The sequence below is a fragment of the Gordionus sp. m RMFG-2023 genome, chromosome 1 (genome assembly GCF_954871325.1).
Source record: "Gordionus sp. m RMFG-2023 chromosome 1, tfGorSpeb1-WG-v2, whole genome shotgun sequence".
NCBI lineage: Eukaryota > Metazoa > Nematomorpha > Gordioida > Chordodea > Parachordodidae > Gordionus > Gordionus sp. m RMFG-2023.
The window spans coordinates 56506124-56522365 of NC_088775.1; the positions used below are offsets into that span (position 1 = coordinate 56506124).

Genomic DNA, 16242 nt, shown 5'->3' on the forward strand with positions numbered 1-16242 from the left:
AATTTCAGTGAAGATGTACCATAGAAAAGTGAGAATTGTTATAATCGTTATTTGGAACTTTTTTGAATTTTTTCAAAGAAAATAAGTAAAAATATATATAATAAACATGTTATATTAAAATTTCAGTGAAGATGACCATAAAAAAGTGTCAATTGTCATAATCATTATTTGTGAACCTTTTTGAAAATTTTTAAAGCAAACTTGTAAATATATATATTGTAAACATGTTAAATTAAAATTTCAGTTCGTTATTTAAAATATTTTTGAATTTTTTTGCCCAAATGATCTCATTTTTAGCCCAAGACCTTCCATCAAATTGGCTGGCTAGCTAAATAATTTAAAAAGTGCTAACGGACCTTTGAAAATTTTAACAATGGGCAGGCTAAAAACAACTTGTATTTGTTATTTAAAATTTATTAGTTAAACATTAAAAAATATATTCTTCATAACTTTTTTTTACCAGATTATCGATAACTGTTGTGGATGTTATCGTCGGAAAAATTAATGAGATAAAAAAAAAACTTGTTGGATTTGATTTGAAATTATAGGGTAGAAGTATTTCGTCCTATAATTGATCAAATTATAAACATCAGAATGGTTTTCTGCAAAAAGAGTTTATTTTGAATGTGCAATATTATCCTAGGAATTTTGATAAAAATAATAGTAAAGGTATTTCTGAAAAGGCCTTGGAAAAAGTGATACAACAAATATATTGAATGTTAAATAACGTAAAGAATTGTGTTCATTTGCCTGTGAATTCAAAGATTTAATAGAAATTAAATTAAACGGACGATGATATCGTATGAGCAGGTGAGGAGTCTAATGAAAAAGTAGAATAAGATAATAACTCAGAATGTGAATTGTGATAAAAAATGTAACAATTGTTTAATATGCCTGTATGAAATTCTTAAAAGATACAATATGCACACAAGTGCATACACTAATTTATTTTTCACATATGAATACATTTCTTCAAGTTAATTTCGAGAGAACATTTATTAAATTATAAAAAATAGGCTGAGAAATAATATAGACGAAGAAAAATTAAGATCGTATGAGAACTTTTAGTGGAGATTGAACTAAAAGATATTCTTGTTTATTTGCGCAAAGGTTCAAAATGAGATTTATCAACGTAAAAATTATATATTATCTTAATTCTTTTATTTAAAAATCATGTAATACATATAAAAAAAAACATTTAAAAAATAAATAAATATTGTTATTTTAAATTTTTTTAAATGGTATTTTAAAAAAAATAGGAACATTTTTGAACACAAAAAATTTGGATTCATTTTGCATGATAATAACAAATAATATGAGTAAATAATAAAAAAAATTTTTTATATTTATCATAAATATTTTGATCATAATTTAAATCGAATATTTTTTTATGCTTACTAAATTATGAAATTTTTAGTAAGGGTGTAGCGTTGAGACTGAACCATTTATTAAAATAAGAATTTTTTTTAAAAAAAACTTACTGCTGCCACTGAGGCGCTATAATCATTGAAATTTAAGAATAAATATATAAATAATACATTTTAAATTGAAATAATTTAAAGAACCAAAAAATCTTGCTATTGTTACAAATTTTAAATAACAATGGGAGAGAGAGACGGGGGAGGGTTAGTCATTTATTTTCTATTTTAATCTTTATTTTTAGGATCTTTTCTCAATTTTTTTCTTCTCAATTTTCATTTAATTTTTTTAGTATAACCTAGCAATAATTAATTTTGATAAATAAATTTATAAGTGAGCGCTCATGGTATATTATATTAATATGGGTGGAAATTTTATGTCCCCAAAAAATTTTCTGCAATTATATATCAGTACCCCCCCCCCCAAAAAAAAAAACACAAAATCTTACGAAAAATAATTCGAAATAATATTATTTAAATGTCAAGATGGATTTATTTCCTGATCCATTATATATATACATGGATTTCGAAAAGTTTTCTATGAGCGCGGTTAAAACTGTCATTGGTATGATCATTAATATGTTAAATTATTTTATTTTTTTTTTCAATTATGGGTCACATAATTAGAAAATGCTTTACCAATTGTGTCAAAGTACCCATAGAAAAATACAAAAGCTAGGTCTGGAAAGCCAATACAGAATCGATGAAGCCCTAAGCTTCTTTTGTGGCATGATGGACGGCTTAGCATTTGTTCCTTTATGTGATATGGGCAATGCTATGGCATTCCTGAGATCGGTTACTCCGACCAATGGTAAAGAAATTCTTGAATATTTCGATAAAAATTACATCAATGAAGTCAAGGGAGATCACAAGAAGCAATTCTCAATCACAGACACGTCGAATTGGGCCTCGATTTCCTCCAGAAACTTGGAACGTGAATGAGAGCACCTTATCTGATGAAGAACCCACAAATAATCAATGCGAAGATTGGGATCATCATTTTTCATATCTGGTTGAGAATAAACGCCCATCAATTTGGGTATTGATTAATAAAATGAAATGCGAGGTTGCTGCCGATAAAACCAAACTTGAACAATGGCATGTAGGTGGTTGGACACCAAAACAAAATCGCAGAGTTATAATACCCAGATTCGGTTAAAGAAACTTTGTGAGGAAGCTTAAATGTTCAACGAAATGCCATATTGCATTAAATAATTGTTGCAAAAATTCGGATTTTTTATAAATATATTTTTTAAAACAAAAAGTCTTAACCTCATCCCTTTTCATTCATTACATGCCTTAATTTTAAACTATTTACTTTTTTTTAAATTCCTTATTTTGGCCTTTTAATTATATGGTGCCAGCCGCAAAAAAAGAGAAGAAAAAGTAATGGGGATTTGGAATATTTTTAAAAAAAATATTTTAAAAAAAAGAACCCGAATAAAACGTGGGGATAATCCCCACGTTGGGATTCCGAGTCCCACATGATTCCATATCCCAATACGACATATATATATATATATAGTAAAGACAAATGAAAATAAAACATTTTTAAATTAAATTTTTATTCCCAAATTTCCATTGCTGAACGAGAGTTGAGATATTATTTTTCATTCAATTGAAATTTTATAAGACAGGAAAAAAAGTTGTTTATAAATGCGCATGTTTATTTGATTTCAAAAATTATTATTTTTTTAAAAAGGACTAAATGAAATTAGAAAATATTATATATCATGAACAATTTTAAAAATTAAAATTTTCATAATTCATAAGAAATTAATGTTCACGCCTAATCATGGCCAGCAAAATTTTTAGGGCCTGTCATACCTAATATTTTAAATATTATTCCCCTTCACGCTTGACAGTCCGGGCCCACCTCTAACTTTTCATTAATAACAACTAATTATATCAAAATATTAATACATAAATGAGATTTTTAGAGTATTTAATTCTAATTTGATCGGTCAGCAGTAAATCGATAGTAGTTGACCTGCCAGAATTAGATATACCCTGATCTTATAAACTCTAAACCTTCGAATATTATATAAGACCCCAGTATGATTTATGGGCATTTCTATTATTCCTTAATAGATATACAGAAGATAAGGATAATAAATCAATTTAATATAAAAACGATTTTGGTGAATATAGGTTAAATAAAAGTCGATTAACCAAGCCCTTGTATAATAATTTAATTTTTAAAAATGGTATTTGAATATATTGATAATTTAATAAAAAAATAATAAATAGAGACAGCAATTTAGAGTTAATTCTTTTGTGTTAAATTCTTATTCATGTAAAATTAAATTACCGTTGAGAAAATTATCGGTTTCCCTTTGCTCAATTTGGCCTGTATTCGTCGGAATTTCATCAGTTTTTTTGTTCGCGATGTTTTTATCATTATTTGTATTCGAATGGCGTATATACAATGGGAGTCTATTGAATATAGACCTAATATCTCTTAAGGTATTACCGGTTGATGTAAGGTTAGTATTATTAGTTGGAGAGCTATCATTGAGAGCATTTGAAGATGGGAGGGTAAGAGATTGTTGGGTAGAGTCAGAATGAAAGGCCCAACCCAAAAAACTTTGGCATTCTCTACAATGCAAGACAGACCAGCTGTAACTATTTGAGGGGAATAAAAAATATAAGTTTGAATTTAGAAAATTATTATTCAATGAAATAATCTTATTTCATACAAAAACCAGCTATTGAGATCTAAAAAACACTTTTTACATGTTGCCCGTAGCGACCCAAAATATTTTTTATAAGGAAATATATAAAAAATTCTATCACCATCCAGCCAGAAAAATATATTACACAAATTTCACGGCCAGAAAAAAAATATTTTTTTCGAGTTGACTATTCCGGTTTTTTTAAACTATAGCAAGGTCTGCTCGGGCCAGGCCGATTTCCGCATTATATAAATTTTTAGGTCTTATGTAAAAAAGAAAACTTATTAAATGTCTAAACATCACGTATATTTTAAAGAGGTAAAAAAAATTAAAGCTAATCACCTTTGTTTGCAAAACAAATAGGTACATCGGGGGCTTGATTCGTGCTAAAAAAAGATACAACCTGGTCAAAAAAAACTTGCAAAGATATTGTAAAAAAGACGATATTAATCATTTGTACCCGGTGAACCAAGTGAAATCGTTTGACCAATCAACGTCGACCCTTATATTTCTGATACGATTCACGGTAACGAACTCGTAGGCCTTGTCACTTGGATTCACGAAGGTGGATTTAGCCTGACGATTAGGGGGATTGAAAACGTCCTCTTTAAGGAAGAGAGTTGTGTCACAATATTTGCAAGCGAAATTTTTGCACTTATAAATTTTTTATTATATTGGCAGGTTTTTTTAAATTCTGTGCCAAATAAATACTATAGTCTAATTTTCCTTGTCAATTCTTTATCTTTACAAAAACAAAGAAAGTTTAATGAGTATAATGATTAATTTAAACGAGTATTATTTTGTATAATTTTGTATCAAAAATTGCAAATGAGATAGAAATCTAGCTTCAACTCAGGGAAATTGCCGTTATATCATTAAAATTGCTAAAAATCTGTCAATTATCACTTGAACCTGTACGATTTCTTATCAATAAAATAAAATTTTTATTAAAATATATTAAATTAACCACCTAATACATACTCAAACCTTTTAGCCAACCCTATTCCATATCTGTCTAAACTACCTTTAATCCTATTCCTTACATTAGTTATTATATATTTCAATTTTAAATATGTTACTGACAATTTAAAAATTTCTTAGATGAACATTATTTAAGTTGAGCTATTATATTATCAAAAAGATTTAGAATAAAGGTGTATACAAAAACAAAGCACATTTATGATTAATACAACGAAGAAAAAATATCTTTGGATTATTTGAAAAACAAATTATTTGAACTGGGCAAAATATAGGGGAAATTCCCCTTGTTATACCCCTAGATATAACACAATTTTAATATAGCTATGTAAAAAAAAATAATGATATATTAGGATAGTAATTATTTTGAATAATTACATATTTTAATAATCACTAATTTAAATAATTTATCCAGGGTTGGCAAGCCGGTCAAATAAGGTCAAACCAAGTCGAAGTCGAATATACTAAAATGTTATTTTTTAATATTCTTGTGAAAATATATCATACTAGCTGCTAACTTATCAAGAATAACGGGCAAATCAGATATTTCCCTTCGTTTTGATGATGGATAAATCAGAAATTTAACTTTTCGTCTACAATTTTTAACTTCTTTGTTTAAAATTGACTAGTAATTAGACACTATTTAAATTATTTTCATAATTGTTTTTATAAATATTCTTTCAAACAACACATTTTTATTCCTTTGGGAGTTAGAATTCATTCGTTTTCAATGAATTTATAGTGAGATTTATATTTAGAATATTTTCAATAATAATAAGAGGCTTACCTAATATACAAACTCCGTAAACTATAAATGATAGTTTTCCTACCTTCTTGATGTTCAATTAATTTTATCTATCAATTCCTATCATCTTCTTCCTCTTCTCCGTTTAATGGCGATTTCCAGGTTTACCCAGGTTAGCCAGTTTCCCCTCTAATTTTTTCTCTATTTTTGACAATTCGGAGCATCTATATTTATAAGATTTATTTTCCTCATATCCGAAATATCACTTTTATCCACGTCTTGGGCCTTACTCGAGATCTTGATCCTACTACTACCATCAAGGTGCATCACTACCCAGTCACCTTTTGTTTTACGTACCCAAAACATCTTAGTTTATTTCTTTTCATTACCCCTTTAATCACTTCTATTCCCATCCTCGCTCGCAATTACTTGCTAGTTTTTCTCTCTCTCAGAAATACCCCACATATATATTTGGCTTGTGAGCCACTTCATTGCCCATGGTTCACCGCCATAAATTAGACAAATACTCTTCTCCTTTACCTTCAGAGAAACATTTTTATTTGCTTGAATAAGAGTTGTTAAAAGATACTTTAATAAATCTAGATACAGATACATCATTTAACAACGTATCGAGTTACAAGATACAATTTTTCCCATGCTTATATAGAGGGTTAGGTTCGCTGTTGTTTTATAACAAAAACTTTTATTATGAGCACAATGTAAACAAGATAATAATAAAAAAAATGTCAATACCCCTATTTATATCATTCTTTCGAAAAAATTCTCCCTTAAAGTGAACATTTATTTTAAAAAAATCTTTACATTAAACTTATAATTTATTCATTTAAAGTAAGGAATATCTATAAAATTATTTTCAAAAATCTATTTCTAAAATAATTTTGTGCACCAATGGTAATGTTCTAATAATTAAATAAGATTTATATATTCCTTTAAAGTTCGAACAAGTTGAGCGTTTGCAGTACGTTTTTTAACCTGCATGATAAAAATATCCTTCACAATCTTGAACTGTTATCTAACTTAAATAGGGAAAAAAATAAAATTAAAGGAATATTTATATATTTTTTTACATATAAGTTTTATATTTTGTAAATAAGTTTTAATTTTATATAAAAGTTTTCATTTTATGTATAAAATTTAATATTTTATATATATTTTAATAATAAGAATTATTTGATATATAAGTTTTAATAATTTTATATAAAGTTTTAAAATTTTATACATATATTTTTTTTAGTCTTAATATCTTTTATTAATTATATATTTGTTTAAATTGCATGCTCATATGAAATAAAATGAATTTTGCATTTTAAATAGGTGTTAAATAAATGAATATAAAAATCATCTTAAAAAGGATCTAAAAACAGATACAGATACCCTAAAATAGTATCTAAATATAGATACAGAACCTTTTATAAAAGTATATCTAGATACAAATACCACATTTTTATAATTAGATACTTTAACAACTCTAGTTAGAATAGAAGACATCTCTCTGAACTTTTGCTTGTCTGCCCCTTGCCAGAATCTACACCACCATCTGTGCTTAGCATATCACACAAATAGCAAGGGAGACTATATAACCTATACCTAAAACGAATTATTCGTTATTCGATTCGAACAAATAAAGAAAATATATCATTCGAATAATTTTTTTTTCCATTATTCGATAGAATTATTCTGATTTATATTCATATTATTCAAAATTTATTATATATATTCGACATTATTTGTAAAATAAAAATTAAAACTTATGCAGCCCTGCGAAATTCGAAAACTTTAGAGTTAAAAAGCGATTCCAGCAGGTCTTTAATTTTGTTTATGCAAAAAAAGAAGATCCTCATTTAAAATGGGTGGTATATTATAAAATATTTTCAAATTTAATAAAATGATAAAACAAAAATAAATAAAGGAAAAACAAGAATATTTTTAAAAAAAAATAAAAAAATAAGATTACTACGGTCTGGACAGGTTATTTATTTGAGGGCCGTGATCCAGTCCTGTCCGTATGTAAGTCAGGTCCGGAATAAAGACGGGACCGCGACCTAGACTTAAGCAATTATTTAAAAAGAAAAATAAGTAAAAAAAATTTTAAAAAAATCAAGATTAATTTTAAAAATCCAGCTAAAGGACCTGCAATAAATGGGCCAATAACATGTAGGGATAACCCCCAACTAATAATGCCCCATTGACTAACGAAAGAGGTAGTAAAGTGTAAAGTATGGAATGCAATTGTAAAGTCGCAAACAAGATGTCCCCTTGGCCATTTTACCGAAAATTGTACAAACCGCTTAAACTATGGTAATTCATAGCACCAGAATGTTATAAAGGAAATAGAAATATAGTTGGCTGATATCATCACTTAAAATAATTTTCTAAATTCATTTATATGAAAATTAATCCAGCAAATAATCCGCAAATTATTACTTAATTAAAATTAGGTAAATTATAAAACTAAAAAATTCTGCATTATGACAGAATTTCAGAAAAAAACATCTATAAGAGAAAATTTTTTTTGCAAATTTGTAAATATTCAAAAAGAAGAATACAAATTTAAAAATCAATATACGTTTTATAATATAATAAAAAGTTTCATGTATTTTTATTGAATAGTTTTTGAATATTTTTTATAGGATCGTTCGGGCCGATATTTCGTCCTTTTCAAAATATCTGTTATCGGTCGATATTATAAAATATTCCGATCGGATAAAATGGCGTCTTAATTTTTAAAAAATTAAATTGAAATTTGATATATTTATTTATTATATAAATAGATTAATTATATTATATAAATCGATGATTTATCAATAAAAATATTTTATATACTTTTAGATTCATGAATATAAACTATAACTAATCATTATAATATATTTTAATGACTTATGTTATGTTATATTTAAATTATAGATGTTATGCTAATAAAAAGTAGGACGAATATATGTATATAGTGATGCAAAATCGCTCCTTTTGTGCCTTTTTTAAAAGGGCTAACTCAATATTTTAGCCAGAAAAATATTGCCTCGCCAATGGATGTCCTAACCTTTGTTCCATCTATGAGTATAATCTTCAGGCTTGCGTAATATATTTCTGGATAAAATACTGAGTTCGCCGTTTTTAAGATTTTGCAACACTAGATTGCATTAAAAATTAAAACGAGTAGTATCTTTACAAAATACAAAACAAGATATGATATAGGATCGGTAATCGTTCGATATCAATTCAATATCGGTAATATCGAATCGGCCTTAAAAAAAAGTGGTATCGATACATTCCTAGTATTAATCAAAACAGGAAAAGTCCCAAAGGTTTAAGAAAAAGTTTGATCAAAAAAGGAAATCAAAAAAAGAAAAATTTCCATGTAAAAAAGAAATATAACTATTTTTTTAAATTTTTAGTTTTTTTTATTTTTCTTCTTATTTTATTTAAATAAACTTTTGCAATACAATATCTGTATTTAATCTTTATATTTCTTAATTCTTTTTTTCTCATTATTTTCTTTAATTTTTTTGCTTTTTATTATTTATTTTTATTTTAAAATTCCACTTATTTATTATTTCTCATTGGAATACAAATTTTTTATTTTTGCATATCAAATTGTTTCATTACAATTACGATGTATATACAGGGTTGCCATGTCTCCCCCCATCAGTGGGAGTCTCCCACAATTTTTTAGTTTACCCACATACATCTCACTCCCACAAAACTCCCACAATTAGAAATCTCCCACAAAAAGCTCCCACAATTTTTTAATTTCTCCCATTTTTTTTTAGCATTTTAATGTTTTTAATATATAAATAATAATTTTGAGAGACAGTATTTGATATTTTTATATTTTTAAAATAAATTTTAAATATTTATTCGAAAAATATGTCTAGTTCTTTTATTTTATTTTTCCGCTCTAAAATATATTTTTTATAAAATTCTCCAATTCTCCACTCGACATTTTCAAAATTTTCGTGTTAGAAAGAATAGAAGTTAGAACAGTATGTATAATTATTATAAATATATTTTAAATTACTTAATATATTTTATATCGTTATCTAGAATTGCAGTGCTCCACTAGTTTCACATGTAGGAAATCTACTTCATGTAGTTAATATTCAGTTGCAATCAGAAGATTCTTTTTATTGATAAAGATTCACAAAATCATGCTACAGCTCTGTTCATCTCAACAGTTAAAAATAGATAATAAATTTTATGGCGCTATTGCTAAAAATATCATATTAAAATGTTCAAATATTACTATAATTAATGTATTTTTAAATGAAGCAAATATTTTTATTAAGACAATTTTAGAATATTTACAATCAAGATTTGATTTTAATAACTCTATTTACAAGTGTAATATTATGACCTTGGAACAGAAACCATCATTTGATGGTTTTTGTAATTTAATAAATATATTAAAATTACCGATAGACATTGAAGCCTTGTTTGAAGAGATTGTAATTTTTTCCATTTTTTATGATTCGCCAGAATACTTAAAGTTAGATGGTCTAAAAGCAGAGGAGAAATGGGTGGAATTTTTTCGTAATAACAATAAATCCCCATGATTGGAAAAAATTTGCTAGTATGTTTTCTCCTTACCTCATTCTAATGCCTCATCGGAGCGCATTTTTAGCCTGATGAGAACTGCCTGGAGAAAGGAGAGAAATCGAATTGCTTTAACAACATTAGAGGCCGAGTTAATGGTTAAACAAAATTATAAACGACGGTAAACGTTTAGTTCCATTATTTAAATCTCAAATAAAATTTAATTAACTATAACTATTTGACTTTCTATATTTTATAAAATCTTATTTATACATTTGCATAAAATCAAATAAATTTATTTTTTACATTGTAAAATTATTATTTTGAATATTTTGGCAAATCATAAAAATAAAGAAGCACTACAATCTCCTCAAACATGACATCATATTAAATCTTATTAATAATTATCCGATAATAGTAATAATATTCTTACTTTGGTATTTCTGCAGCATAATTTAGTGAACCTTTATTAAATTATATTCTTCTGATTGCAACTGCATATTAACAGCATATATATGAAATCAAAACATCATAAATATACACTATAACAACTGACAATGGGGGCAAATCTTATTAAGATGGTAAAAATATATATAAAGGATAGATGATAACAATCAAATGTCTGAAAATGATGAAGAAAAACAAATACAAAATATAGATAATTTGAATGATGTTTATACTAGTTTCACAAATGTACCTGATGATTTAACAATCAATCTTAATGATTCTCAATATAATATTATAAATATAAGATGTGTTTTTCATACCTTATAGCTTGAGGTAGATCATGCATTTAAAAATTGCTCAGTTTCTAATATTATTATTAAAAATCGTAGTGCCTGCAAGAAGCTAAGGACAAAATCGATATCAATCATACTAAAAAATTTAAACTTAATAAGACCTATATTGGATTGTCACAGATGGTTATTAACCTATGATGCTAGAGAGATTAAATAAATTAAAAGATATGTGTGAGGAATTATCAGTATCATACAGTGAACTTTATTTTACAGCTTTGGGATGGGAAGCAATTATAGGGTTGATAAATATCCTAAAACCAATAAAAGTAGCTATAGAACTTACAACATGAGCAGTTAAATTCAGAAGATTTTCATGGCATATGGCTAAAAGTCAAATTAGAAATTTCTATTTTTACTTCATTCTTTGCTGGTTCAATAATAGAGCTATAAATTTTAGAGAAACAACTTTTAAACAACAATGCCTTTTTATGACTATATCTAGATTTAAGGTATATTTTAAATATATATCTTATATAAATTTAATTAATAATTTTATTTTACTTTATATATTTTTCTATCTATTCATAAAAAATAATAAGATTTTTTTAATGGTATTATCAATTTTTATTATATAGATATCAAGTGCTTTTGACTGAAGAAGAAAAAATCAAAGCTAGAAAGCATATTATTAAAACATGGCATAACATGGAATTAAACTTTGTTATAAGAGTGGAGGATTCTAGTGAAAGAATCAACGCTGGTTAATGTATCTTCATCTGAAGAGGATTTAGTAGAAAGTCTTCTTTAAAAAAAATTGATAATAAACAAAATCTGTTATAAAAATCGAAAAATATTAAAAATATTTTAGTTAATTTTTCTAAAGAACCTAAGTTAAATAAAAATATGAATATTTTAGACTATTGGAGAAATCAGAGTAATTGATACCCAGAATTATGTAAATTGTCTTATATCATACTGGCAGCGCCGGCTACCCTAGTTAATGTGGAAAAATGTTTTTCAATAATTAAATTTATACTTAGAGATGTAAATTTCCTTGGAATGGTTCAGAGGAAATTTCTTGGGGAAAAAAGTAAAAATTAGGGAAAATTAAAAATTACCACAAAATACACTATAAACCTTTCAATTTTTTTTATTAAATAACTTTATTAAATTTGGAGATAAGGGAAAATAAAATAATTAAAAAATAGTCAAAAATACAATGTAAACATTTCATTTTTTTAAATAACTTTATTAATTAAAATAAGCAGAAATATCATCATTATCACTTGATATTGATAAATCGGAATCTGAACTCTTTTGATATATCCCGAACATGATGTCGTGATCCTTTAAATATATGTTATGCCCAATTGATATTAATTTTTCGACTCTTTCATTCTTTATTCTATTTTTTGTTTTTGAATGAATTTTTCCAAATGCTGACTAGACTCTTTCTGACGAGTTCCTAAAGGGTGGTATCAAAAGACATCTTAATGCCACTTGACAAAGGGGGTTGATTTTTACGCAACCCTTTCCACCATATGAGTGGTTCCCATATGCCAGCTCCTTTATAGAAACCTTGTTTTGTATTCTGCTAAATTACATATAATTTTTCCAATATCGCAAATTTGGCCTAAAATAATATTAAATTTAAAGTTACTGTTAACATGCCATAATATCTACGATCCTGAAGATTTGTAACATAATGATATTCTTGGCAACAAAATTTCTTTCTTATTAATATGCATTTTAACAACTTTCAAATGATTTTCATTAAAAATAAAAGTTGATGAATTGAGTTTATCTTTAATATCCCAAATTTTCTGGTGTCAGATAATACCGATGTATCCTATTCTACAATTATAATTTTGTTATAAATAAATTCAAAAAAGTCAATCCTTCTTTGTTCAATATAAATACGTCTTCTTGTTTGTCTATAAATAAATTTGAAATTGCAATTTCTTGCAAAACTTCCTTAGTTTTCACAATACTTTGCAACATTATAGTAAAACTTCCCCATCTTGTCGGACTTGGAATTTTTAAGGAAGATTTACATCCTTTCAATACTTGTCTTTAAAAGTTGCCAATAAAATACCATTAAATTTTTTATATTTAATTATTTGTTTGGTTTTTTTTGATGATCTTTTCAATAAAAAGTATGGCATAAATCTTTAATAAGCTGGTTCAAGCTTGTGTGGCACATTCAAAGCATTCAATATAATTATAATTTGCCTTAACAAGACTCCAGACCTTTTCCATATTCATTGCATTAACATCTAGTGCGATAAAATTTTTTACTACTAATTTCTTCAATTACCTTATTCAGCTCAGGTGTGATATAATCACCAGTGTGAGCACTGGATCCTCTATCAATGGGTTTAAAGAAAATGGGTTCTGGAATCATAATTATGAAATTTAAATTATAAATCATAAATTTTGAATTAAATTATTATATTTTAAAATATTAATCATAATTTTTGCAATAAAATATTATATTTATATTAAGAAAAAATTTGGGAAATTTCCCGGGACCTTTACATCTCTATTTATACATCGAGTGAGACGAATCTTGAAAATATAATTGTGCAGCTTAATAAAAAAAAATTAAAGTAAATAAAGTTAAATATTGTTCATATTAAAATTAATCATTGATACTTATTTGTGATATGTATAAATTAAATATTATTTATAATGTGCAATTAAAAAAATGAAGGTTTTATGTATGTTTTTTCTTTTAATGATGAAATAAAAAAAAATATTCTTCCCTATACATAATTCGAATAAAGATTTTAATACAAAAGTGTTCAAACAGGTTTTATAGGTTCGGACTGAACATATTTTTATTTTTTACGAACCGAACCTAAACCTTGAACCGTTATTTTTATCTGAACCTGAACCTGATATTCGTTTTGGTTTAGATCCCTGCTCAGAAGTATTAAATGCTTATTGCTTAAATATTAAAATTTCAAATTTAAGAATATAATTCATATGATTATATTTTATAAATTTACATATCGTTTAGTATTATAGTTCAAATTATTTTAATTTTATAAAGGTACATTATAACCAAGTGATTATTTTAATTCAGCAATTGTAGTGATAATATGAAATGCAAAAAATACTAATAAAAAAAATTTGAATACCAATGAGAAATAAAAAGTGATATTTTAACAATAAAAATATATATTTTTAAAACGACAAAAAAAACTTCAAAAATGAGAAGAAAATATTAAGAAAATATTAAGAAAAATAAATTATTTAAAGAGAAGCAAAAAGTTAGAAATAAAATAAGAAAAAATTAGAATTTTTCCTTATTGATTGATACTTTTCTTTTTTTTTTGATTGGACCGTTTTCTTTTTTAGTTGGACACTTTAGTTTTTTAATCGGACTTTTTCCTAGCCTTTGAAACTTTTCCTTTTTTGATTGAACCTTTTTCTTTTTTGATTGACACTCTTCCTTTTTTGATCGGACCCTTTCCTTTTATGATTGGCACTTTTCCTTTTTGGATTGGGACTTTTCTTCCTTTGAATGTGAAACCCTTAAAGTATGTGCGGGTAGATCTCATAAATATCAATTTCTACGTCGTAAGAAAATATTAGCTATTTTTTAAAAATAAATCTTACATTATGTAAAATGTTCAATTGAGCCCTGAGCCTCAAAACAATGTTATCTATGGTGAGAAGGTTGAGACATGGTTCGTAATCAATAGGGACGCACTTGTTAATCCAGCAAAAAAGGCTGAAAGGGTCTGTGGGAATTGAGTAAGCGGTTTTAGCTAAGCCTTTCCAATTGACGAAAATTTCTTTGATTATCAATTCTACCAGACAGTTCTAATTTAATTGCACATGATATAGAATATTATATTTGATTCCTTTAATTTTCTTTCTCATTTTCTCTTATTAGTTCATAGTAAATCAGGTGTATGGTTGGAAACTTTCTTACATAATGGAATAAAAATACCTAAAAAACAAAATATATTGAATAAATTTTTTTAACTATATCGTATTGTTTGTAGACAAATGCTGGCCAATGAGTTAGGAATGATGTTGCATTGTTAATCGGGTTCATGGTTATATGCTAAAATTTATATATATATAAATAAGAACTCGTTAAATAGCAATATTGCTATTAGCTATAACATTTGTCATTTTAAAATATATTTTAAATATAAGCAGGTATATATAGTACAGTGGCGTCACTAGGAGAGGGCGCGCAGGGGCTTGAGCCCCCTAAAAAATTTGAATAGCCATGTGAAGCAAAAAAATTTTTTAATGGCTCCTTAATACCCCTTGAACTAAAAATAAATTTTTTTAAATGAATACTATTTTAATTATTAGATTAGATTAATACATATAAATTATATTTTCACTATTTGAGCTCGCCAAATTCTGTGTTTAAAAGAGAATACCAATATCACTCACTAAATATAAATCTAGCATTAAGAGTTGAAGCTTAATTGAATTTTATTATTTCGATTATTATATAACCTTAATTAAATAAGTATAATCATTTATTAATTGAAAATTAACAAATTCAATATTGTAATTAGCCAGGTTTAAAATCACTAATCAACTATATTATTCATTTTTAAATTAATTACCATGCCTCTTCCTAAAAATATTTTAAAATTCCAAAATAGTATAAACGATTTCTTTATAAAAAGTAAGTAGACATATAGTTTATAATATTCTATTATACATAATTGGTTATATAATAATAGGTAAAATGCAATTTTACAGACGTATGTTATATAATATATACAGTTAATATTTTAATAAATTTTAATGCTTATGATAATAAATATAAGTAACAATTCGTATCAGGTCAATTCAGCGAAAGTTTATCGCGAAACACTTTTTCGCGAAACTTTTATCGCCAATGTCGTTTATCGCAAAAAGTTTATAGCGAAGGTAAAATCGCGAAACCAATTCTGCGAATTCTATTTCAACATTTATAGCAAAGACAATTACGCTAAGCCATTGTCGGGAATTTATTTCCTAGAAACCTTAATCGTGAATTAATTAGAGCGAATACATTTTAGCGAAACATTTTACGCGAACACTTTACAGCGAATTTTTTACCGCGAATATGATGCGCGAAGTCATTATCGCGAGCGCATTACCGCGAAGCAATA

At 26.1% G+C, this 16242-nt stretch overlaps 1 protein-coding gene across 3 annotated transcripts in view; it reads right to left on the bottom strand.

Annotated features, from left to right (window-relative positions):
• LOC135923025 (uncharacterized) overlaps nt 1-16242 on the bottom strand; it is a 62363-nt gene that overhangs the window by 20454 nt on the left and 25667 nt on the right. Inside the window, exons 6-9 of one of the 3 annotated variants that reach the window (XM_065457610.1) lie at nt 15105-15185; nt 14732-14938; nt 4554-4747; nt 3730-4043 (exon numbers count right to left, since the gene is read on the bottom strand). In XM_065457610.1, coding sequence (XP_065313682.1) covers nt 3730-4043; nt 4554-4747; nt 14732-14938; nt 15105-15185 — 796 coding nt within the window. The remainder of the gene's footprint in view (nt 1-3729; nt 4044-4553; nt 4748-14731; nt 14939-15104; nt 15186-16242) is intronic. The other 2 variants (XM_065457611.1, XM_065457612.1) reach the window with 2 other exon arrangements.